The 26,714-nt window shown below is 44.9% G+C and overlaps 1 protein-coding gene across 2 annotated transcripts in view; it reads left to right on the top strand.

Moving 5' to 3' along the window:
- GFRA1 (GDNF family receptor alpha 1) overlaps positions 1-25,426 on the top strand; it is a gene marked incomplete at both ends in the record, with an annotated part of 219,508 nt that extends 194,082 nt beyond the window's left edge. For both annotated transcript variants that reach the window (XM_079703792.1, XM_079703793.1), the window contains 2 exons: positions 24,270-24,323; positions 25,271-25,426. In XM_079703792.1, coding sequence (XP_079559918.1) covers positions 24,270-24,323; positions 25,271-25,426 — 210 coding nt within the window. The remainder of the gene's footprint in view (positions 1-24,269; positions 24,324-25,270) is intronic.
- Between the last annotated feature and the right edge of the window lie 1,288 nt (positions 25,427-26,714).

Here is a 26,714-nt window from a genome sequence, read left to right as displayed (position 1 = left end):
TACCACATCTTCTTTATCCATTCATCTGTGGATGGGCATTTAGGTTGCTTGCATGACCTGGCTATTGTAAATAGTGCTTCAATGAACATTGGGGTACATGTGTCTTTTTGAATTATGGTCTTCTCTGGGTATATGCCCAGTAGTCGGATTGCTGGGTCATATGGTAGTTCTATTTTTAGTTTTTTAAGGAACCTCCATACTGTTCTCCATCGTGGCTGTATCAATTTACATTCCCACCAACAGTGCTGATGCCCATTCTAACTGGCGTGAGGTGATACCTCATTGTAGTCCTGATTTGCATTTCTCTAACAATTAGTGATGTTGAGCAGCTTTTCATGTGCTTCTTGGCAGTCTGTATATCTTCTTTGGAGAAATGTCTGTTTAGGATTTCTGCCCATTTTTTGATTGGGTTATTTGTTTTTTTAATATTGTGCTGCATGAGCTATTTATATATTTTGGAGATTAATCCTTTGCAAATATTTTCTCCCATTCTGAGGGTTGTCTTTTCGTCTTGTTTGTAGTTTCCTTTGCTGTGCAAAAGCTTTTAAGTTTCATTAGGTCCCATTTGTTTATTTTTGTTTTTATTTCCATTACTCTAGGAGGTGGATCAAAGAAGATCTTACTGTGAGTTATGTCAAAGAGTGTCCTTCCTATGTTTTCCTCTAAGAGTTTTACAGTGTCTGGTTTTACATTTAGGTCTCTAATCCATTTTGAGTTTATTTTTGTATATGGTGTTAGGGAGTGTTCTAATTTCATTCTTGTACATTTAGCTGTCCAGTTTTCCCAGCGGCACTTATTGAAGAGACTGTCTTTTCTCCGTTGTATATCCTTTCCTCCTTTGTCATAGATTAGTTGACCATAGGTGCGTGGGTTTATCTCTGAACTTTCTATCCTGTTGCATTGATCAATATTTCTGTTTTTGTGCCAGAACCGTATTGTCTTGATTACTGTAGATTTGTAGTATAGTCTGAAGTCAGGGAGTCTGATTTTTCTACCTCCGTTTTTTTCCCTCAAGACTGCTTTGGCTATGGGCCTTTGTGTCTCCATACAAATTTTAAGATTTTTTTGTTCTAGTTCTGTAAAAAATGCCATTGGTAATTTGATAGGGATTGCATTGAATCTGTAGATTGCTTTGGGTAGTATAGTCATTTTCACAATATTGATTCTTCCAATCCAAGAACATGGTATATCTCTCCATCTGTTAGTATCATCTTGGAGCTAAACAGCATTTTACTTCTAGGGAGCTCTTAAGGGTTCCACAAAACCTCACCTTACCTCCTAAGATGACTACCTGTCTGAGCTCATTTTTGCACACATGAGGCAGGGGGTGAGGGCTTGGGTTTTACAGCGAAGCCTGTGTGCAGACCCAGGCTCTTGCCCTTACCAGCATCATGACCTCTCCAAGCCTCCGCTTCCTCATCTACAAAATGTTATGACTGCCTTGCTGCTAGATTAAGAGGATTAAATGGGGGTATGTTTCAGTGCTTGGGGCAGAGTGAATGCTCCGGAACGTCACATGTGATGCTTAATCCCAAGTCAGTTGGCCATTTGGCCCTTTGCAAGAGATGGATGGTGGTGTTGTGCCTTGCTTGGAGTGTTACCCTAGGGAACATTGGTGTGAGTTGCACTAACAGGTATATAGTGTGTTTCATTTTGCAAAACATTTCGCATGCAATGTGCCCTTTAGTCCTCACAACAGCCCACGAGTCAGGTATGATAAACATCCTTCTCTCTTACAGATGAGGCAAATGAGGCAGGAACAGGCTAGGAACATAACTGAGATCACACAGTAATTCTGTAGTGGGGCTAGGATTTCTGACTCTGAGGCCAGTGTACTTTTTGCCTTGTTCCATGACCTTGGACAACCTGGGCTCTTTCTTTGAATTAGGAATGGACAGAGAGAAAGAAGTAAAAAAATAGTAAAGGAGGTCATGCAGTATTTGTCTTTCTGTGTCTGGCTTATTTCACTTTGTATAATGTCCTCCAGGTTTGTGATCTTATTTATATGTGGATTCTAAAAAAGTTGAACTTTTATTTTATTTTATTTATTATTATTATTTTTTTGCTGTACGCGGGCCTCTCACTGTTGTGGCCTCTCCTGTTGCGGAGTACAGGCTCTGGACGCTCAGGCTCAGCGGCCATGGCTCACGGCCCAGCCGCTCTGCGGCACGTGGGATCTTCCCGGACCGGGGCACGAACCCATGTCCCCTGCATCGGCAGGCGGACTCTCAACCACTGCGCCACCAGGGAAGCCCCAAAAGTTGAACTTTTTAAAGCAGAGACTAGAATGGTGGTTACCAGGGGCTGGGGGTGGGGAAATGGGGAGATGTTGGTTATAGGGTACAAACTTTCAGACATGCAAGTTGAACAAGATCTGGATACATATAGCACGGTGACTATAGTTAGCAGTATCATATTATATACTTGAAATTCGCCAAGAGAGTACATCTTAGTTGTTCTTACCCCACCCCCCAAAATGGTAACTATGTGAGGTGATGAATATGTTAATTAGCTTGATTGCAGTAAACCTGTCACAATGTATACATATATCAAAACATCAAGTTAGGGCTTCCCTGGTGGCGCAGTGGTTGAGAGTCCGCCTGCCGATGCAGGGGACATGGGTTCGTGCCCCGGCCTGGGAAGATCCCACATGGCGCGGAGCAGCTGGGCCCATGAGCCATGGCCGCTGAGCCTGCGTGTCCGGAGCCTGTGCTCCGCAACGGGAGAGGCCACAGTGGTGAGAGGCCCGCGTACCGCAAAAAAACAAAACAAAACAAAAACATCAAGTTGTAGACCTTAAGTAAATACAATTTTTATTTGTCAATTATACCTCAATAAATCTGGGGGCGGGGAATAATAGTAAAAGAGGAAGGGAGAAGCTGGATTTGAGAGACCCATATGTCCCAGTGCTTCCTGAAGGGGGTGCTTCGAATGATGGGAAAAACAGAAAGCTTGTAGGCTGGGATGCTTCATGCTGAAATCCCAGCAGACAGGGTATAGGGGAAAGACTGAAAGTTTGCCACTAAAACTTGTTGCAGCTTGATTATCTCTTTAGAATGACCTATATTAAGAATGGTTGAAAGAATCATTGGAAGCCAGAGGATTGGGGTGAGTGGGTGAGTGATGAGAGTGGACTTAGCCTATGAGAACGTGGTCCCTGGCATTGATTTAGGACTCTTGCTTCAACGTAGGGCTCCCAGGAGACTTATTCTTCCCATCTGTCCTTCCTTTGCCTGCCTGGCTATCTTCAGACAAATTACTATTTACCAGGGGGTCCTAGAAATATCTTAGGGTGGCGTTTGTCCCAGCCATATGTGTCATTACTCAGAATAGAACTAAGTTAAACCAGCTTGGGATCCATTGGTAACAGATTTGGAGCAAGTCAACTACCTTTGGCAGCTCTAAAGTTCACTACCCTCGAGAAGCACCCTCTTGTAATATTTTTAAATATACAATAATATGAGAAAACTCTGAGGGACTTGGGTTTCTGTCTTAACATTTGAGATAGATTTCCCCTTGGAAGGGAAGAAATAAGAATAAACATTTTCAAAAATCGGCTTCAAAGTGTAATTATCAACAAACCAAACACAATTCTGTTTGGGGAAAATGAGTGGCCTTGCGTGTGGTGTATATAGGACTCATCTGCAGTTCCTGTGAAAGGCTCAGCTTTAAAAAAAGGAAAGTTGGTTGATTAGTATAAAATGTCATAGAAAAGTCCAAGAGCTAACCCCCTGAGATGATAAAATACCAGGTTTGGGGTAACCAGCCAAGCTCCCATGTCAGGATTAATTGGCAGGCATATTAGTAACAAGCATGACGCAGGCTGTGCTATTGCTGGCATATCCCTTTGACTTGCACAAAGTGGTCACAAGACAAAGAAACATTAAGAATCCTACCAATTATTTCATCTTCTGTGCACTTGAGTGGTCTGGTAGCTGGAGAAAGCTCAGGATATTTAAATCAAATGGACTGTACTTGTCACTTATTTAAAGTAAATCTGGGAAGTGTAGGTGTTGGAAAAATCTCTATTTTGCATTATTATACATCACTTAACTCTGGTGGCTTAAAGTGAAGACCTCTTAAAGTGGACTTTAGGCCCTTGATTTCCATGGTCAAATAGGGTTGTAGAAACTTGGGGAATACAGCCTTGGAACTAAAGCTGAGGACGCCTGAGAAGTTTTCACTGTCTCTGTGCTTTTCCTCAGGAAGAGATGTGACGTGTGACCGAGAGGAGAAAGTCTGATGGACGGGGGTGCACACTCAGAGCAGGGCTGGCAGAAGGGTGTAGGTAGCTGTGAGCACTTACTGGGGTCTCCAGGGAACAGGGCGAGCCACATCCAAAGTCGGGGGGTTTTTTTGTTTTTGTTTTTGTTTTTTTGCGGTATGCGGGCCTCTCACTGTTGTGGCCTCTCCCGTTGCAGAGCACAGGCTCCGGGTGCAGGCTCAGCGGCCATGGCTCACGGGCCCAGCCACTCCGCGGCATGTGGGATCTTCCCGGACCGGGGCACGAACCCGTGTCCCCTGCATTGGCAGGCAGCCTCTCAACCACTGCACCACCAGGGAAGCCCCAAAGTCATTTTTTTTGTGAACCAAATAAAACATATCTATGAGTGAGACATGGAGGTACAGCAATTGTGGATCTCAAGTTTAAGTCTCCTCCCCTCATCTTAATGGGACTTTTAAGCAGCGTTCTATAGAAAAAGGAATTCACAAAGCAGCTTTCTCAGTCATAAAATAGATGTGGGGCTTCCCTGGTGGCGCAGTGGTTGAGATTCCGCCTGCCGATGCAGGGGACGCGGGTTTGTGCCCCGGTCCGGGAGGATCCCACATGCCGCAGAGCGGCTGGGCCCATGAGCCATGGCCGCTGAGCCTGCGCGTCCGGAGCCTGTGCTCCGCAACGGGAGAGGCCACAACAGTGAGGGGCCCGCGTACCGCAAAAAAAAAAAAAAAAAAAAGAGATGTGAGCAGGGTCCAAATGAATAGCTTTTGCAAGAATGCTTACTGCTAAAGTTAGCAATGCAAAGGCTCCCTGTCCCTTTACCTCCCTTAACAATCATGTCGCCTACTTTGGCAGTCAGACTGTGCTAGCCCTAAGAGGAACAGTGCTGGCCGTCTGTGGACGATGGGGGCAAACGCCTTGAGGTGGGCATCTTTCCTGGAGCAGAGAACCTGGATTCAGTGGATTTCAGTCTAGGTCTGTACCTCCCTGGCCTCCCAGGAAAGTCTCAGTACGATCCCTCTCTTGGCCAGGTACAGTCTGAAGCTTATAGAAATGCACTGGGCACTTGTATGTTGTAGCACAACGTTTACAGATTGGTAGCAGGGGCAGGGGGCAGAGGCACTTTGGCTCCTTAACACCTGCTTATAACCTGTTTAACTCCTACATATGAAGAATATTTGAATATTGAATTAGAACACTGAATATTAGAATACTGCAAAAATCTCTATCTGAAACAAGACCTTCCATCCTGGAGGAACAGCATGTGTTAACCCCTCACTGCCCCGGTACCTCATCAGACCTAAACAGAGTCCATCTGTACTGGATAGGGCCAGACCAGACTGGAAATGATTTTGAAGCTCTTCCCAGGGCCAAACCCCACAAGTCTCCATGTGGCAAGAAGGTGATTATCCAAACCTGCTGAATACCCAGGACTCCACTGGCTGTGACCAAGTGAAAATTTTAAGTGTTGAGTTTAAAAAGGAAAGCTGCCCGTGGGTGTTTTTGTAAATCATTTGTGCCAGCAGGCTGACCCCATTTGTCAGCTAATCCTGGAAATACAGGAGGTAAATTTAAATCTTCTAGCATGAAGCACTTAATCAATATTCTAAATGTTTTTTCTTGCAATTTATGCTAGCAGAGCAATGGGGAGCTTTGGCGTCCTGTTAATCTTCTTGAGAAGAGTACTTGAGAGCCAGGCCAGGGTGGTGGGGTTTTGCACAGGCTGACGGGAAGGTGGGAAGCTGGGAGGAGATGGGGAGATGTGCTTATTTCCACACCAGGCCCCTAGCGTGGAGATTCTCATCCCCTGTACTCACGCCACCCTTGCCAGTGGTTAAAGCCACCCTCCGGTACCTCCATTTCACCCTGTGGCTGACAGCCTAGGAGTTGCTTTGCTGGGGGGGAGCATGAGCTCTGGAGTTGGTTGAACTTGACTGAGGTTCCCAGCTCACTTCCTATTGCTCTGTGACCTGGGTCATGTTTCTTACCGTCTCTGAATGTCTCCTTTAAGCTATCACCCACCTCTGGGGTTTGTTGTGAGGATTAAAGAACTAGTGCCAGTATGCAGAGGGCCTAGCACGACTGGCCAACCCTCTGCACTTGGAAGTGGACACCACTGTTATCGTGGTTGGTGACACACGTTAGAGCTTTAACTGTGGACCCTGGGGCCATATAGGAAGGTTGTTCCCAGGGATGGGGGTGGGGGTAGGGGCACATGGATGGAAAAGATGGAGCTCTTTAGGTTTTGCTTACTTAATTTGTAAGAAGGCTTTGAACCGAGTGATATCCTGCTGGTTCTAAGATGTGATCATTGTAGAAAGTCCCAAGGAAGGAGGGGAAGGGGTGGGATATTCTATGGACACCAGGCCAAGAAGAAAAGGAAACCACAAGACAATAAAGAAAGGATCAGGTCTTGAACTGGGCTTAGAACTGTTTCAGATTCCATCTCTCCATGCCCAGGAGTCTCTCAAGAGATCCTCCTAACAATCAGATTCTTGGTGCCATGAACTTGGAGCTGTGACAGTAGTCAGGTCTTGGTCCAGCCTGGGTGTCAGGGTATGACCACCTGCCAGAGGCCATTGCCATATCTCTTTAACTAGTGCTAACAGTGGGAAGAGGTGACACAATTGTAAATGGGAAACACTCTTATTTGCAGAAAAGATGGTATTTGAGAGCTAGCCCTGCCTCTTAGCCTCAAAGACCAGGAATTTGCAGGCTTTCCCATATTGCATTCCACCAGTGCTATTGTTTGCTTAATATTCATCTTTAAACTCAGTATCGAAATATACTGTTAATAACATTTGTGAAACGTGAATCAATGTAATAGCTCTCTCTATATTAAAAAGTCATTATATAAATATTAAAATGAAAGCAATAAAAATGTTTTTATGCCACCTAAATAACGTCATATACACCACTGGTTCCCAAACCCCACCTTGGGAAACATTACAATCTAATCGTATGACGGATCCTAGAGCTATTTTCTTCAGTAACTTGCATCACCTCTGCTTTTTGTGGTTTTGTATTGATAAAGCAAATATGCAAATAGGACTTTCCATGGGTCAAGTACTATTCTAAGCACATTATATAAATACATATATATGTGTATGTGTGCATATATACGTATACATATAAACTAATTTTGACAGTAGCTTCATGAGGTCAGTACTATTATTATTCCCATTTCTCCGACAATAGACCTGAGACACAGAGAGGCTTGATCAGAAGAGAAATAGAACAGCAGCATGTTTCTCCTCTATGCATTTTAACTGGCTACACTGTAATACCTAAATCACAGCATTTTACCATTTTGTTTCTGGATAACATTATTCATTCAATAGAAACGGAATCAGTCCCTAAATTCTTGTCGAACATCTAGCAGATTGAGGTGCCCGGCCGGTTCATAAACGAGCATAAAGGAAGCGAATGATGCCTATTCTAACACCAGCTGGCCTCCTGCAGTACAACTCACTTCTGACACTGGCCCCCTGGTTAGCACAGATACCGCAGGTTAAGGGCACGGTCGCCAACAAGACTGCCCACTTCAGATGCCAGCCATACTTCAGGAGTCCCCAGGCTCTTCTGACGAACTGGCTACAAATTTAGGTGTTCCCATGATGCCCTCAGGTTCAATTCACTAGAATGGCTCAGAACTCAGGAAAGCACTATACTTACAAGTACAGTTTTATTTTAAAGGATACAAATCAGGGTAAGCCAAATGAGAGACACTTAAGCTGAAGCCTGGGAGGAGAGCTTCCATGCCCTCTCCCTGTGGAATTCCTATGGAATTCAGGCATGCCACCCTCCCAGCACATCAGTGTGTTCATCAACCAGGATGCTCCACTGAGCCTCAGTGACCAGTTTTTATTGGGGTTCATTATCTAGGCATGGTTGATTGATCCATTGGGCATGTGATTGAACGCAATATTTGGTTCCTCTTTGCTCCCTGGAGGTCAGGAGATCAGGCTGACCTCATGTGGCGCAAAGCCCCAACCCCTTGACCCACGGTTGGTCTAAACAGAACCATAACCATAACCATAATCAAAACACTCCTATCATTCATGAACTTCCAAGGATTTAGAACTTATCTCCTAGGAACCGGGAATAAAAGTTAATTTTAATTCTAGGGACACACCGTGAAACTTCTCACAAGGAAGCTGGAGTTGAAATTTTGAGCATGGGCTCACTTCACCACTTACCAGCCACGAAACCTGGGGCAAATTACTTATCCTCTCTGCCTCAGTTTTATCGCCTGTGAAATGAGGATGGCAGTAAGAGTGCCTCCTCGGGTATTATGAGGATTAAATGTGATCCTACTTGTCATGCATTCTCAGGGCAGTGCTCCGCCCTAAGGAAGTTTTATTAGCTGTAAGCTTCAAAGGGCTTTTAGTACTTGGGTATCGCTGGCCCCCTTTGTCCCACCTTTAGTAACAGAGAAGTGCTCCAAGGGGCCAGGCTAAACTATGCATTGCTTGTGGGTCCTGTTTTCCAATGGCTTTTTTTGATATTGGTGGCCTATGTACCTATAGGGCTATAGGGTTTTGTACCTATAGACTAAATGAGAAAATGTGAGGCCTTGTCACAGTGATGGTTTTGAAATATAGTTTAGTGTCAGATGCCTCTCCAGGGGAAGTCACTTGCTTCCCTGGCATCTTTGCTGAAGATGGGCTACACACCTCACTACCAATCGTGGAAACTTCAATAAAGGTTGTTTAGTGACTTCCTGGCTATGAACTGAACAGTTCTCCAGGTCAGGCTTACTCAGTCTCAGCCCCACTGCCCTTTGGCCTGGTAATTCTTTGTTGTGGGGCTGCCCTGTGCCTTGTAGGATGTTGAGCAGCACCCCGGCCTCTGCCCTCTAGATGCCAGGAGCCCCTTTCCCCGACTGTGATAACCAAAGATGTCCCGCCACACAGCAAACGTCCCCTGCAGGACAAAATTGCCCCTGGTTGAAGACCACTGCCTGGGAAACGAGGGCTGCCTCAAAAACCCCCTTTTCTTTCTGCTAATGTGGAAAATGGAGGCATGTAAGGGTCTTTTCAGGTTTCCTTCTCCTGTGTGATGAGGAGCTTCAGGAGATTGAAGAGTAGACGGGTGCATCGGACCAAATCTTTCCTAATTCATGCCAGCACGAACAATGAAATGGGGCTCTGGTGACCACGTGATGCCCAACTGGGGACACTTAAATTAATTTCCCCAAGGCAGCACTCCCCTCAGAGTGACACCCGGGGTAGACTCATACGTGGTGTTAACCGAGGCTCTTGACCTGGTTTTCATCATCCAGGGGCCCGCAGGAGCCCGCGGCCTTCGGGACCTCCCGCCCTCACCCTGTCTGAGTGATGTTTTCCCCCATCCGGCATCCCAGATGAGTACCCTGCAGGTGACATGTCAAAGGAGACTTTTGCTGGACGACCACAGTAGATGGAAGTGCTTATACCAAACCACAGCTGGGTTTCTCATGCATGGACTTTGAGGATGGGGGAGTTTTAGGAGGGGCTGAGATTGACTGCTGACCAGACAGGTCAACACTGAGCCTTCAGCACATGCACTGAATCTAAATGATTGTGGCTTCCAGATGCCATTTCCTGGGCCTTTTGTTTAAGAAAACGGTCTTGGTGCAGCGTGTTTTTTGTGGCATTTTGTTTATGGTTTTTGTGAGGTTGCCATCATTTCTGTGTAATACACAGTGTTTTCTAGCACCCACTGTTGTTTTTGTTTCATAAAAAATATTCCAAATCTTGGCTATACCTAGCATTTCCTTCACATAATGCTCTCCTGCTTAGAGCGAGTTTAAGTCCTGGGAGAAATGAGCTGTGGGAGGGTCTTACCTTAGCAGAAGTGCGAAGCCACAGGGCACACCACCCAGGCTGCTTCTGGGCTCCCCTGGCAGCCTCCTGACGGAGCTCAGGACCAGACTGCCAAGTGGCCCTGGGGCCCTGTGTGATGGGCCTGGCTCCTCGCAGCAATGGAGAGACTGACAGTGGCCTCCTGGGATTTAATCTTCCTGGCTTTAGGTGCCAGCAGATGAGCTCGGAGGGAAGCTACGTCCCAGAATCCACCCATGTTAGCCCTGGGAGGAAATAGGCTGTTGTAAAAACACTTTTTGAAATAACTGCTTATAGAGTGTTTTCAAAGCCCTTCATCCAGGAGAGTGCTTGAATTCAGAGCTCAAAATTGGGTATTACTCTGTGAAGGCTGCCATACAATCCAGGATGCCAAGAGGCATTTTCAGCTGTGTATTCAAACCCTGTTGGAAACGGAAACTTGCAGGGTATAACTGGTACCAAAAAACAGGAATTTCATCTTGGAGGCCAGGCTTCCTAGTAGGTACATATGCGTATCACCCTATATCACAGAGTGCAGTGTCATACATTGTATTCGTTTGCTGGGGCTGCCATAACAAAGTACCATAGGCTGGGTGGCTAAAACAACAGAAATGTATTTCTCACAGTTTTGGAGGCTGGAAGTACAAGGTCAAGGTGTCAAGAGGTTTGGTTTCTCCTGAGGCCTCTCTCCTTGGCTTGCAGATGGCTGCCTTCTTGCTGTGTCCTCACATGGCCTTTCTTCTGTGTGTGTGCACCCTGGTGTCTGTGTGTCCAAATTTCCTCTCTGTGTAAGGATACCAGTCAGATTGGATGAGGGCCCGCCCTAATGACCTCATTATAACTTAATCACCTCTTTAAAGACCCTGTCTCCATCCATAGTCAGTCACACCCTGAGGTACTAAAGGTTAGGACTTCAGCATATGAATTTTTGAGGGACACCATACAGCCTGTAACATACATGTAAGTGGCAGGTACTCAGCAACTAAACATCTGACATTTTAAAAATCTCACCTATGGGGTGACTTGAAGGGGAGAAGATTGCTATTACCACAAGCATTTCCTCAATCCCCAGGGCCCTGCTAAGTGTCACCTGTACAGCCTTTGAATATGAGAGGCTCTGACTGTTGGCTGGTTCTGTGGTCGAAGGAATGTGGGGAAAGGCACCTCCCTCAGGGGACCAGCTATCTCACCCAGACTGCAAACATCAGGTGTTGTCTGCCTTGCTGAATCAGATGCTATCAGATTTCGGGCTTCTGCAAACTTAATTCAAGTAACGGTTTCTTTGTGAGTGGCATATTTGCATTGTAGCAAACTTTGGTTCAACATATTGTTAGAATACACAATACTGTAATTTAAGATATTTTACCAGCAGCAAAGGGTTTTATAATTCATTTAAAAAGTTGTAATGGGCTTGAGCATCTTCATTATAGTTTAATAATATAGCATTTTATACCTGGCTGTAAAATTTCAGATTACGGTTTTAGCAATTGTACAATTCTATTTTATAGTTTAATAATTGTTCAAATGAAGGAGAGTGTAAAGTCCCTAAAAACCAATTTAATGGCTTAGAAAAATAGCCTTTATGAAAATCTATTGTACACCTTTAATGAACCCAAATGTCACCTTTTCAACAAAGGCAGATCGCGGCATCTATTTTTCTCAACCACAAAGCCCTGCAAATTAAGCACATAGAGTGCAGTATCTCTGAGTTATAATTTTTCTTTTTTCCTCTTTTATCCCTAATCTCCTAGAGCTGGAATAAGCCTACTGCCCCCACAGGGTGAACAGCAACCAGGCCAGAAGAGTTTCAGTAGGAACAGGGAGTGAATTGGTTTTCTCCTAAGAAGGTTCTTTATTTTACAAATGGCCCTTTGATCTCACCACTTCAACCCCAACTCTTAACTCTAATCAGGTCTCTTACCTATGCCTCCAAATAACCCCTACTTCACAATTCTGTGAAGTAAGTGGCAAAATGGGGAGACCTACGTTATCATATAATTGTACACTATCATTACGCTTAATAAAAGTGTTGGCATATAGCATCAGGGAGAAGGCACTGTGTCATCTTGTCACTGGAATCGTAATTCACGTTATTATATTTCTGGGGTTTTCTGGGGTGTATTGTCCTACCACTAAAATCAATAAATAGGAGGCCCTGAGCCAGGTACACAAACACGGTAACCATGGAACATACGGAGCATACCTTGGGGATGCGGTCCCAGGATCCTTGGGTGCAGTGAGATTCTTGAGCGAGTCAGCTCTGGCTCAGAGCCCTGTTTCTGTTACAGAGAAATGGCAACAGTCAGAGGAAGTCCCATGTGGCTGGGCTCCTTCCTCTTTAAGGTGCAGTCCTGGGACTTGGGGCCCACAGTCCGTTTCTGCTTTGTGTTACATGCGGCTGTGTCTGTGATGTGGGTGGCGGGGAGTCTGGCTCTGAGCTGCCCGCCTGAGAAGGAAGCACGGGAGAGGTCACCGGCAGGGGCTGCAGCCTCTCTCCTGCATCACCCCGAGATGATACGAGCTTCCCTCCTTTTCCGTCTCGCACTCAGTGTTCTAGTTGCCTCACCGTTCTTAGTCAGCTCCAGAGAATTTCTAGTTGAAGTGTGGTGTTGCTTGAGAACAGCATAAGGCTGTCCGTCCCAGCAGCATGTGGGTATCTTTTGCCAGGTCACGGTCATCTCAGCAGTGAGGCCACAGCTGGAGGGTATTCTTGCTGGCCAGGGACAGGCATTTGCTCCAGGCTTCAGCTGTTGTCTGCACCTATTCCCGGCCCCAGCACACGGCACCCCCTACATTATATCAGGGTGAGGGTAGCACTTAGTGATTTTGAGTTCCTTTGGAGAGTCAAGGCAGCGCCATCATTTGTTTTACTCCAAAACCAAGCTCACTTTCAGGTAATATAACTCAAGCCTTGCTGTTCCGATGCTTGACAAGGGATCATGCAGACAGTAGGCAAACAGTGGCATGGTTATTTCTCAAAGTTGCTTTTTTCGGAAAAAGGCTGTTGTGCTTAAGAGTAGAAAATACTGAAGGACCAGACTTCTCTCTACAATAAAATCAAGCCTTCCTGTGGACTACAATGGAGAGTAGTTTCATCTCCTTAATCCTTGGGTTTGTTGTCTGTAATGTGGGAATAATGAGCACAACCACCTGGGAGGGTTGTGATAATTAAACGAATTAAAATTCTTCAGCATAGTAACTGAGCCTCCAGCACGGTAACTTTTTATCATTATTTTATCCTCCTGGTTCGTCTCTGCTGACCATGAGACAGAAGGAGCCTGAGTACTGAGGGACAGTTTGGTGACTTTTATCCCAAAATTCATCTGGAAAATGAACTTGGGTGCTGTATAGGGTGTGGACCCTGTGGTTGAAACAATTTTTATGATCACCCTTTTATGATGTCTTCTCCTAAACTTTTTTTTTTTCTTCTACTTTTCTCAAAAAGTGAGAATAACCACTTAAGGATGGGGACGGGAAGACCAGGCCCCCTCAGTGCATTTCGGGAAAAGCCATTAGGCCACCCGCCCCTGTGGTCCAGAGGGTAGTGAGGCTGGCCCATCAGAGGGATAGTAATTCAGCAGTTGGACAATTGTTTAACCCAACTGCTGCATAATAAACATGCTTAATAAAAAGGAATAGGACGTCTGCACCATCTTGGCTATAAACATGCTCTCGTTCTGGGCAACCTACGAGAATACCTCTGAGCACAGGTAGGTCACATACTATAAATAAATCCAATCTCTTGTATCCCCTACTGACCTTGTATCCTTAGGACTTCTAACCAACCGTGCTTCCCTGAATAATAGACTCTGCTCTGTACTTGAGCCATGGAGCACAACTGTAGGAGGAAAATGGCTCTGGTCCTCTTGGGGGTGAGGTTCAGTGAAGGGTTCCCCTCCCATGTGCTCCTCAGGTTTGAGGCCCAAGGGGAGTCACGTCGTGGACAAGGCTAGAGAGGAAGCGTAGGATGGTGAGCACTGAGAAGACATTGTGGGAATTCTCCCCAGGGTGGCTGTCCCCTGCCACCCTGAGGGCTGCAGGGACCTCAGATATGACATGCGGGGTGCTCATCTGTGGAGGCTGTCGGGGCAGTGAAAATCACCAGCCCTGGCTTGACCTCTGACTCCTTGGGTTGATTCTAGGCTGCCTCGGCTGGCTCTGTCCATGCTGGCTGTGTGACCCCAGGCTGATTACCCTTATTACTCTAAGGGTTGATCTAAGGATTATGAGAGATAATGGTACCGTATCTGGCAGAGTCAGTATGCGTGGGCTTTAGAGTCGAAGAGACTGAGGTCAAAGAGATTCAAATCTCAGCGCAGCCACTCTGGGCTGTGGAAACTTGGGCAGGTCCCGACCTCTCTGAAACCCCTGCTTCCTGATCTGTACAAAAGGGGAGTACCCCCCCCCCCAGAAAGTCATATGAGTCCTTGGGGAGTATTCAGTAAAATGCGGATGGGATCATTACCAATGGAGGCTATTCTTAAGAGTAATCGGCACAGTCATGATCACTATTAGTCTATTTGGTTTTTCTCTATTTTCTTGAATATTTTTCCCTGTCTACTAAAAGTACATTTTTTTTAAGTTTTTAAATTTTTTGCTTTCCCCTTGTTTCTTGCAGCACCACAAGTGCTCCATCTTCCCACCCAGAGAGTGAACAAAAGCCCTGGGTCCGTGCTGTCTCCAGACCTGGCATTTTATATCAAACCTTAGTTACCACCATAAGTCACAGAGCCATTACAGGGCTGCTCTCAGCTGCACATAAATGCACAAGAGAATGAGAAGCTTAATAAATATTATCTGATGGTGATGAGGGCGCGTGTCTGATGAGATCGGCTTCGTGCACTTCTCGTCAGGGACCACGATGAATCTCTTCTGCTGCTCTCTGCACACTTGCGTTTCCAGATGCACATTTTGAGAAAACAAATGTTTCTTTTTAGGGCCATCCCCCTAGTTACCATTACACCATGATCACTGAATGCTTGCTCTACAAAACCCCTCCCCCACCCCAACCTAAAATATCTTTCACACAGTGTTTGGCATGATCTTATTGTTAATTGGGCATAATTTTCTAAAACGCAGCTCATAATTGCTTCTTGTCTGAATCGTTTACTAATCAAGCAAGTTAACCATGAACGAAAACACACAGTTCTCTAATGTAGTTGGCAACCTGTGTTCGCCCCAACTTGGGGAAAAGCAAAATAGATGTAAGATGATACTGTGGAGTTAGGGAAAGAAGAAAGGCCAGCCCAAGCGCCCTGTTAAGCTCCCTGCTGTAGACAGTGTCTGCGCACAGCGCTACTTGCCATCCTGCTATTAGTGTTAAATTACAAGCACAGGGCTGCAGACATCCTTTTATGGTGTGCGGGAGACTGACAGGCATGCCCGAGGGACTGCTTAGCTAATGGAGGACCGCTGATGTATCTTACAGGACTGTATCTCTTTCATTGCATTCATTTTTAAATCCGAGGAAAGAAGATCATGAGCCAGTTCTATTCAGTATCACATTATCACAAGCCAAATTAGCTTAATCTTTTGTATTTTTCACACCCCTGCCTGAATCCAAGAACATCCAGTATAGGGACCGCAGAGAGGCTAAGAGATCATCAACAGCCACTTGGATTTTAAAAGGACTTCCGCCCCGAGTATCACATTTGATTCGCACAACTCTGTGAGGTAGGCAGTAGTAGGGCCGGGGTTATTGTCATTCTAGGTGATGGTTGAAAAGCTGGGACCAGGACCTTCCTAGCCCTGTGGTCTTTTTAACATACCTTATCAGTCAATCTGGTACCAAGAGCAAGTTCTAAATCATAGTAGAAGCTCTCTTAACTGACCCTCATTCCACCAACTCACCACAGAAGCCAACCTCTCTGCCATTCCCCTGTAAACATCCAATGCCCAAGGCAGGCTGAATGCCCCAAGCTAGTGGGCTCTCTCCTTCTGCTTACCTGGGCCCCTTGCTCTCTCCAGTGGAGGCACAGGTTTAAAAGATTCAGGAGCATTTGTTCTCAAACCTTTGGGTGCTGTTGTATTTGGTATTTTGCTTACATAATTTAATTAAATATTACATGAATGATTGAAATAGGAGCACAAAAGTAAGAAAGTTGTTTCAGTGAAAACTAGGTTGAATACATTAGAAAAGTTCAAATTCCTTTTAAAAAATACCTTTGATTAGGTGTGGCCCAGACAACTCTAAAAGACTGAGAAAAATTGTAAAAATGTAGAAAGATTCTGCACTGAGATTCCTCAGTGGGTGTCAAACAAATGCCATTCCTGTTTTAATGAAACAAAAACTGGAAATTTTAGATTGTAAATGATAGGTGTAGCTCGTGCAGGACATAAGCCAGGGAATTCCAATCAGCAAACTCTTTCTTTAGAAAACCTTTTTTAAGGGCTTCCCTGGTGGCGCAGTGGTTGAGAGTCCGCCTGCCGATGCAGGGGACACGGGTTCGTGCCCCGGTCCGGGAAGATCCCATGTGCCGCAGAGCGGCTGGGCCCGTGAGCCGTGGCCGCTGAGCCTGCGCATCCGGAGCCTGTGCTCTGCAACGGGAGAGGCCGTAACAGTGAGAGGCCCGTGTACCGCAAAAAAAAAAAAAAAAAAACCTTTTTAAGAAAGTGGCCTTGATCACGTATCCAAAAATCAGTGAATGACGTTCAAATTCTAAATTAAAGTGTTTGATACAATACATACAATGGAATATTATTCACCTTGAAAAGGAGAAAATCCTGTAATATGCAACAACATGAATGAATCTGGAGGACATTATGTTTAGTGAAATAATCCAGTCACAAGGACCAGCACTGCATGATTCCATTCATATGAGGTATTTAAAATAGTCAAACTCATGGAAGCAAAGAACAGAATTTTGGTTTCCAGGGGCTGGGGGTGGGGGACACGAGGAGGTATGTAGGTTCAGTTATGCAACATGAGTAAGTTCTAGATCTGCTGTACAACATTGTGCCTGTAGATAATAGGGCTGTGTTGTACACTTAAAAATTGAAGAGGGTAGGCCTCATGTTAAGTGTTCTTACCAGAATAATTAAAAAAAGAAGCTTCTAAATTAAAAAACTGGATACAAATGTGTAATATTTAAGTGATTTAATGATTTTTCTCTTTAACGTCATTTCTCAATTGACCAATGACCTAAGGGCCCAGCCCCCAGTGCTGTCAGGTAAAAAAGTTTCTACTCTAGGCTTGGCCCTAAGGTCAACCTAAATTACACTGTTAAACTTGGAACAACTCACAGGTGCCAGGAATCCAAGACCTTCTAGACTCTAGAACAGGAATCCATATCACCTTTAAGACTATGACCACCACACACACGCACACGCACACACACACACACAATCTGGCCTCACTTCATGGAGGCCTTGTCTAAACAGCACATCTGAGATCTGAGCCTGTGCTTCCTTGGGCTAAGGAAGCGTGACTTCAGGCCTCCAGTCCTCTCCCCACCCCTTTTTATGACCAGGCTCGACTTGCCCAGAGACTGCCAGACTAACTAAACTTGGTACCCAGTGGGCCTTCCTAAACCTGTGCAGGGTGAAACATCTTTACAAGGTCTTCTTAGAGCTTAATGTAATGAAAGCCTTTTGGCTGAGGTTCAGGTAATATGTAGACCCAGTGTCTTGGAGGGAGAAGGTAGATGAGACATGGTAGGAAAGCTGCCCAGGAATTATCACCACCCACATCTCACTGTCCCTCCTCATAGCCCCTCAGCCCCTCCCCAGCCTGTGCCAGAGCCCATGGGGCTGGCAGAAATCGGCTTAGAGGAAACAGCCAAACACAGGCTCTGAGAGACAAACACCCACGCCCAGCGGCTCAAAGTAGACCTTATTTATGTATCCACTTGTTTTAAGCACTGACTTGACTACACATTATTCAGACCAGTGGTTGCTACCAAGTTCACAGGAAAAGCAAAACTCACAGGGAAGGTGAGTTTCAAAATAGACAGTGACAAGGATTTTAGAAAGACTGGCCAATTGCTTGTGACCAGACCAGAAATAAAACCTCCCCTGGCTCTCCCAAATCCAACAGGCGAAATCCAAAAAGCTGAAAACAGTATAAGACTACAGCGCACTGAGCACACGACCATTCCTTAGCTTGGATTCACTAAGCAGGCAACTTCTTTTTTCTGTCTTTTTTGTGTGCGTAGAAATTAATTTGGGCAAATATGTGTCTAGTGCACAACAGAATTGTTATATAATAAGTTCTACTCATAAAAGTCTATAATCTGGTGAATCCATTTTATTAAAATGCAAAGTGAAAAATGAGAAAGTAATAACGGATTACTCTGCTCAGTTATCCTTCAAATCAGGTACACAGCCTTCTTATGTTTTGCCTTACAAGAAAATGTAAGATGCGTAGATTTAAAAGGAGAAATGGCTTTGAGTTCTGGACTATTTTGGAAAGAACTCATGCAATGGTTTTCCCTAGCAAAGGTCCCATTTATGCTACAGAAGAGGCTCATATGCTGATAAACTGATATTGACAGGTGTGATGGATGCAGCTCGGTACTTAGTACTGGAGAGCAGAGTTGTTTGCGTTTTACAGTCTGTATTTCTGTTTATTGCTTGTATTCTGTCATTAAGCAAACAGGTTCTTAATATAGCAAATCTCTCTAATCAGTAAAGCAAGGGAGAAGAGAACCAGAAGCATCATTAATTATGACCATTTGGCTGCGGCCTGGACAATCTGTTGCTGTTGGATTGAGCAACTTCCTCTGGTTTTGTTTTCTGGAGGTAGAGCAGAAACTGGCTTTTCTTTTACATGGAGGAGAGTAGTGAAACGTTCCATGCCCTGCTGGCTGACAGCTGCCTAAAAACCCAAGATGAAACACTGGCTTCTCTACAGAAATGGAGTCCTGGGGCAGCAAAGGCCAGACTGCACGTGGGTATGCTATTAAGTCTCCAATTCCATAAGCAGAGAGAGAGCAAGTGTGCAGCTCCAAAGCCTGATCTGACCCGAGGCTTGGGGAGAACCCACCGTGGGCAGAACGTGTTGTGTACACGGTGCCCGATGAGTGGGCTGGACTGAGAGCTCTGAACTGTATGTGTGCCTGGGCATTCTTACCGGAGAGCAGTGGGCACCAGGCAGGCTTTCCAAATGCTAATCACAGGGGTAAAAAAGCAAGGGAGTAACAGAGGTTCACGGCATCTAACGCATTTATTAACCCTTTAGTGCCAGGGACTGGGGAGGTCTGGCCACAGTTACAGTGCCATGGAAATTCTGTTATGCGACAGTCCTGGACTTGGGGATTCCTGCCAGTGACAGTTTTATAAGACTGCTGCAGGGACAAGGCTTATGAAGAGCCTAAAGAACAAGTTCCCTGGTTTTCCAGAATGACAGCAAAGCTACTGGTTTGTGGATGGTTTCTCCAGTATCCTCTTCACGTTCTCAAGATGAAAACCTTGTGGTACTGTGTTTTGGTGGTGTTGTTTCCGCCAACTCGGAGTCAGGCAGCTTCTCCCATAACCGCATAACTATGAGTTAGCTGTCATGAAACCCGCTTTCATAAAAGGGATTAAATAATTCATTTTTCAACATGCTGTAACAATGGTTAAAATTGACTTTTAGAAAAATTGAAATCCATTCTCTTCTCTTCTTCTTTATCCCTCTCTCCTTTTTAGGAGATATGATATTTTAAAGCCACAAACTGTAAGGGTTGGTGCCTAGATAGGTCTGGGCTGGCCAGGCTCTATGTTGGACCCCTGCCTATCCTCTTAATGAGCAGGGCTGTAGAGCGTGTAGACAGGACTTGTTCCGTTATTACACCCCTGGTTTTACCCGTTGAGGGCTCGGCAATGGTGCTCTTCCAGTTTCTAACTTGTCTCAGAAGTTTTTGTTTTCTTTTTGTTTTTTTAATTTTCCTGGGACAGTCCCAGTTTTCATCAACAGAGGCAATGTTTAAAATATGTAAATACTCTTTGCAATAGTTGAAGGTGAGAGATGCCCTATAATTTTATCTTCTTGCGTTTATCAGACCTGACTAGCAAGACAGCGATAGCTTGATGTTTTAAAAAACGTTCAGGATAAAAGCCTTTAAAATGTGGAAACAGCAGGTTGCTCAGGCTTCTACAAGGGGCTTTAAGAGCCAGATTTTCCTAAGTGGACTTTGGATCTGCGTAGGTAGATTTCTGACCCTCGGTGGTCACCCGAGGGGTTCAGACTGAATACAGGACTTATAAGCATGCCGCCAGCTAGACGTACGTAGGTCTGAATCCCCAGGCCCTGCCCCTCCATCTGCAGCTTACAAACCCTTAGAGTCACTGGACACCCAGTTGATGCCACTCGGTCCAAGCAGCAGACCCGCTGGTCCTCATTTTGTAATATATACCCCAGGTTTGGTGTGGGATTTTTTTTTTTTTTTTTTGATACACGGGCCTCTCACTGCTGTGGCCTCTCCTGATGCGGAGCACAGGCTCCAGATGCGCAGGCTCAGCGGCCATGGCTCACGGGCCCAGCCGCTCCGCGGCACGTGGGATCTTCCCGGACCGGGGCACGAACCTGTGTCCCCCACATCGGCAGGCGGACTCTTAACCACCGTGTCACCAGGGAAGCCCCCTTGGTGTGGGATTTTAAAAGATCTCATGTCTATGTGCAACCCTTCGATTCTTTTCCCCAGGTGCTGCCTGCTCTTCCAACAACCAATAACATCTGTTCTTTGCCTTCTAATCACACTCACAGATGTTAGTGTGGTTCATGCAAAGTTCTGGCAGGACTGGGGGACTGCTCTTCTTTGCCTCTGCAGTTCTGGGGGGTTTCCCGGCCCCCCAGACCTCTCAACGGGAAGCAGTGTTAATACGCTATGTAGGCAGAGGCTTTTGAGGCCAGTGTGCGTGGACCGCTAAGCCTCTGGAGTGCTCGGTGCTTCTGCTGGGTTAGGAAAAGATTTGACAGGAGAGGAGGCGTTTTCTCAGAGCCTTTGCAGAGGCCTGGTGGTGCACGGTTACATTCACTCAGCGGTTCATCCAGTTCTGCCCACCAGAATGGTTCTTAAGGCCAGATGAGCTTGGAGCTGCTGCCTCCACCTTAAGTAAAGCCAGTGGAGATACAGGGAGACAAAACCAGAGAGGTTGATTATTTGCTTTAGATAGAGGCCAACAAGATGCCTGCTTTGGGGGAAGAAGATCCCAGAGCCTTCACAGACTTGGAGATGGTCTCAGTGTATTTTCTTGTGTGATCCAACAGTCATCCCAGCCATTCTCAGATGGGAGGCAAGAGCATGTCTACCCGGTTGTATGACTCTAATCCTGTACAAAGTTGAACTCTCACTGACCACTGAGGACCAGAATCTACCTATGTTGATGTAGAGTCCACTTAAGAAAATTGGTTAAGATAGAGACCTTTTCTAGTCCATTGGTGGAAGCCCCCTTTACAATCATGTAATAGATGGGCATTTTACTAGTACATTAACAGGTTCCTGAAGTGACTAAGTGTAGCTAGTGAGTGTCTCAGATGGTATAGATGATGAGTGATACACTGCATGCTGGTGCTAATCATATAGAACAAAGTAGGAGGAGGCCTACCAGCCCTTGGATCTCTTAGAGGTCACTGCAGTCTAGGACACTGGGGTGGAGCTTAGCTGTGACCACAGCACAGAAACAACTTGAAGAAATAAATGTGTCCCAGACTAGAAGTCGGGCTGCCTTCTCTGCACATTTTAGTGAACTTCTTAGTTAGGCAAAGGCCCTTAATGAGGGTTGTCTTTTGTAGATGACCGCCTAGAAAAGACAGAATGTGATGTTTTAGGGCCATTTTGGTGTCTGGCACAATTCCAACCTTGAACAGAAATAAAATGTGCAAAGTTCTACATATTATTCTCTACAGGTTACAGTGCAATGGGCCAGATTTGCTATTAATATAGATTAAAAGTAGGCTTTTGAGTAAGGCTCAATTCCTCTTCTGATTTGCTCTCTGATCTTCTTATACATAGCATTTAGTGACCTTTGAACAGCCCAGGGATGCTTCACAGTGTCTTTTTCTTGACGCCTGTTTAAATGTTTCTATTTCATATTCATGGCGGGCATATGCAAATAGAGGTAAAGGTTATGACGCCTCCAACATAGCATTATGGTCAATAAATTACTCCTTGGGTGAACATGCTATCATTTCAGGCTAGCACGTCTTCAACAAGTTGCAAACGTTGTCCTGCAGTAGGCAGCCTGCCAGGGCATTCCCACAGAGCTGGTTGCCCAGATACTCCTAGATTCAGGTGTTTTGCTTAACCAGGGTCATCCTGTCGACAGATGAGTTCTTGGTCTTTCTATGCCAAAGGGCTCCTAGTTTCAGGGGCAGGGGGTTATGGGAGGGATTATTTGTGTGGATTTTGGGGGCAGGGGGAGCATGAAGACTCAAGCATGCCAGGGTTGCCTGGGAGAAACTCCGTAAAGCAGGAAAGAGCACAGTTCCATTCAGGAGTTTCAGAGACTTATCTAAATCTTGACTCTAAAGTAGTTCACTGTGTGCCCTTGGATAAGTCACTTAACTTCTCTGCACTCTAATTTGTTTTCCTTTACAAAACAAGAGAGCTGCACTGGGTTAGCATTTTTTATTGTAATTGTTTGAGCAATGGAACCTTCCCTCCACCTCAGTTCTCAGGTAGAAACCCAGTGGAAACTTGCTTCATTTGTGAGGAAATAGGGGGCTTAAAGCCCTCACAGCTCAGGAACTTGTAACTGCCCTAAAGCAGTTTTCAATAAAATATGTATTTATTTGTATTGCATAGGTAATGTACATGTATTTTTTTAAACATCTTTATTGGAGTATAATTGCTTTACAATGGTGTGTTAGTTTCTGCTTTATAACAAAGTGAATCAGCTATACATATACATATGTCCCCATATCTCTTCCCTCTTGAGTCTCCCTCCCTCCCACCCTCCCTATCCCACCCCTTTAGGTGAACAGTATGGAGGTTCCTTAAAAAACTAAAAATAGAACTACCATACAACCCAGAAATCCCACTACTGGGCATATATCCTGAGAAAACCATAATTCAAAAAGAGTCATATACCAAAATGTTCATTGCAGCTCTATTTAATAGCCAGGACATAGAAGCAACCTAAGTGTCCATCAACAGATGAATGGATAAAGAAGATGTGGCACATATATACAATGGAGTATTACTCAGCCATAAAAAGAAACGAAATTGAGTTATTTGTAGTTAGGTGGATGGACCTAGAGTCTGTCCTACAGAGTGAAGTAAGTCAGAAAGAGAAAAACAAATACCGTATGCTAACACATATATATGGAATCTAAGAAAAAAAAAGGTCATGAAGAACCTAGGGACAAGACGGGAATAAAGACACAGACCTACTAGAGAATGGACTTGAGGGTACGGGGAGGGGGAAGGGTAAGCTGGGACAAAATGAGAGAGTGGCATGGACATATATACACTACCAAATGTAAAATAGATAGCCAGTGGGAAGCAGCCCCATAGCACAGGGAGATCAGCTCGCTGCTTTGTGACCACCTAAAGCAGTTTTAAGATGGATGGATCTGGGGTCCGTAATGCCCTTCACGATTCCGGAAGGGGACCTGTCTGAAAGAGTCCCTGCCCTGTGCCTTAGCCCCCAAGCACTGAGTGGTTTTCCCACTAGAGGGCAGCCACATGAGCCCAGGACCACATCCTTTTTTGTCATATCACTGTATGCCCAGCCCTGGAAAATAGCTTGGTAAGTGTTTGTGGACTGGAACAACTAATAAACAAGTGAATAAACACACAAGCTTCAGGAAGACCTATCTTTATATTATTAATAAATGCGGATTTTTATTGCACCATTTTTACCTAGAAGGCAGTTCCTAAACATTAACTTTCAGAACTATAAATGAGTTCAAAATGTAAATGACTTCAAAATTTTTTCTTTTGTAACCTGTGCAGTGACTTTGAAATGAGGTGGGTACAAACTGAGACGTACTATGTCAAACACACCAAATTTGGAAGACTTAGTATGAAAATAAAAGAATGTAAAGTATCTCATTAATCATCTTTTATATTGATTACATGTTGAAATGGCAATATATTGAGTTAAAGAAAATGTGATTAAAATTTTCTTCACCTGTTATCACTTACGTGGTTAGGAGAAAAATTTAAGTTATATATGGGGCTCACAGTTGGGGCTCACATATTTCTGTAAATGGCACGGCCCTAGGCAGTTAATCATCAGTAATTACTCTTCCATAGTACGTATGAGTGATTTTGTGTGTGTGCATTTTTGTCTCTTTCCAGGCACAGAAGCTGAAATCCAATATGTCGGGCAGTCCACACCTCTGTCTTTCTGACGTAAGTTGTTTCTTTCTGAGTCTCCCTGCATTTATAGAAACAGAGCCTTTGGGACCCTGGAACAGGATATGATGTGAAGGGCTCAAAGACAACAAGGTTTCAGGTCCTGAAAAAATCTAAGTCACCCTCAGTGTCCCTCTGCTGTTTGAGCCAGGTGCAGTCTTCAGATGGTAGTGCCCAAAGTGAGAACCAAGTGTGGACCCCAGGATCCTCATCTCAGAACTGGACCAGCACATATACCATTGTCCCAGTACCATGATAATCTCTGTGGTCACAGTCACATAAATTCATCTGGCACAGAGAAGATACATAACCACTCTCACTCCTTACCAGATGTCCTTTGCCCTCCACAGCAACCCAGAAGTAGCCAAGGCAGGCCACATTACACTCCCCAATCTACAAGTGAGAGGGTGGATGATTCTGTCACAATCATAGCTCATTGTGGTGGGCTGTGGCATTATGGGATTGAGCAGGTGCTAGGGATGGAGATGAAGGAATCAATCCTGGGGAAGGACAGCTGTGCTGACTGGGAATTTGGGAGCCTGGGTTTTGGTCAGGACTCTCTGACAAGCAGGGCGAGATCCTTCATCTATGAAGTCCATGGTTGAACCAGCCAATGGAGGGAAAGGCTACTGCCTTCTCTGCCAGTCTCCAATGCGATTTGTGACCCATCTCTACATGAACTCACACTTGCTTGGGCAAGTTTCCCAAGATGATTCTTCCTGCCCTCCTTCATGACGGAGAGAGACAGCAAGCATCCCTCCTCAGTCATTGGTACCCAGAAGGAGAATGGTTCCATGTTGCACAGTTGCTGGGGGACCTTGGGAGTGGGGGTAAAATCTCGGGTCAGCTTTGGTGAGCAGTGAGAGAGAAAGAGTGCGGTTAAAATATGCCTTGATAGAACGAACACATGCAGTGGGTGATAATGAAAACATTCTTTCTTACAGCGTGATTACGAAAAGGATGGTCTTGCTGGGGCTTCCAGCCACATAACCACAAAATCAATGGCTGCTCCTCCAAGCTGCAGTCTGAGCCCACTGCTGGTCCTGGTGGTAACTGCCCTGTCCACCCTATTATCTTTATCTTTGGCTGACACATCGTAGCTGCATTTAAAAAACAATATGGACATGTAAAAAGACAAAAAACAAGTTATCTGTTTCCTGTCCTCTTGTATATCTGAAATTCCAGTTTTAGGAACTCAGTTGAGACACTGCTAAAACAGTTTCATCCAACTGGAACTTTTTTCTTTTCTTTTTTTTTTTTTTTTTTCTAAGAAAGCTTCTTGTGATCCTTAGGGCTTATATGGGATCCCCGATACAATGCTACATTCCAAACCCAAAAGGCTTTGGGGCATGCTGTATTGTAAAGGGACAGTTTGTTGATTTGGCTGTAAAGCAAACTGGGGCCATGTTTTTCAAGAGGACGATGAGGATGTTGATTTTAACAATTTAACTCTGGCCTTCACTAGCTAGAGAAGGAGTTAGTATTTCTAAAGAATCTTCCATATCTCATGTAATAGGTTTTATTTCTGATGACATGATTGCAGCGGTACATGGATGCCAGGTTTTTTTTGTCACAAAGTGAAGATCCTCATCAAGACAATCTTGATGGACTTTGTGCAAACAAGCTTGTACCAATGTTCACTTTTCTATGTGTACTAGTATTTTCTGCGCTAAGTTTATGTACTGTAAACAGTTCTGCACTCTCCTACAAAAACAAAAAATACCTGTCACATCCCAGTGTAGTGTCTGTCTTCTAGTCAAAATAGAGAGTGAGAGTGGGCATGAGACTTCACAGAACCTTGATCATTGAGACATTTTCCTAAGCCTTACCTGAGTGAGAAGCCCTTAAACTAACAAGAGTCAAATATAGCTGAAACATCATTCCAATACTCTTTACACGTATGAGGTTATATGTAGAAAAAAATTTTACTACTAAATGATTTCAACTACTGGCTTTCTATATTTTGAAAGTAATGACATTGTCTTCATTTTTTTTACTGGTGGTTTAATACAAAATACATGGAGCTTGTTTTCCTGTCGTAAGTAGTGTTAGCTCCGATGCTCACGAAGACAGCTCTTCCAGAGCAGCCTCTGCATCATGTTGTTGTGGACAGGCAGGAGGAAACAGAGCAGCCAAGCATTGTCTTTTATCATTTCTTGAAACGCAAGCGTGCATACCTGTGAGGAAACCAGCAGCCACTCGTAAATGTTCTACAATGTCCAATGGCACCCTTGCCAGTTGACACAGACCAGTACCTTGGTGTTCATGTTATTTGATATAGGCAGCCTTGACTGGGATGGGGGTTGGGACTTGCTGCCCTTTCTTCTGAAGCAGATCCATGCCAGGGTACCCAGTTCTTTTCCTAAGGATTGTCTTGACTCCCATCTG

Source organism: Hyperoodon ampullatus (genome assembly GCF_949752795.1).
Source record: "Hyperoodon ampullatus genome assembly, chromosome: 1".
Taxonomy (NCBI): domain Eukaryota; kingdom Metazoa; phylum Chordata; class Mammalia; order Artiodactyla; family Ziphiidae; genus Hyperoodon; species Hyperoodon ampullatus.
Note: the sequence above shows the minus strand (reverse complement) of the source record. Positions and strands in the feature narration are given on the sequence as shown.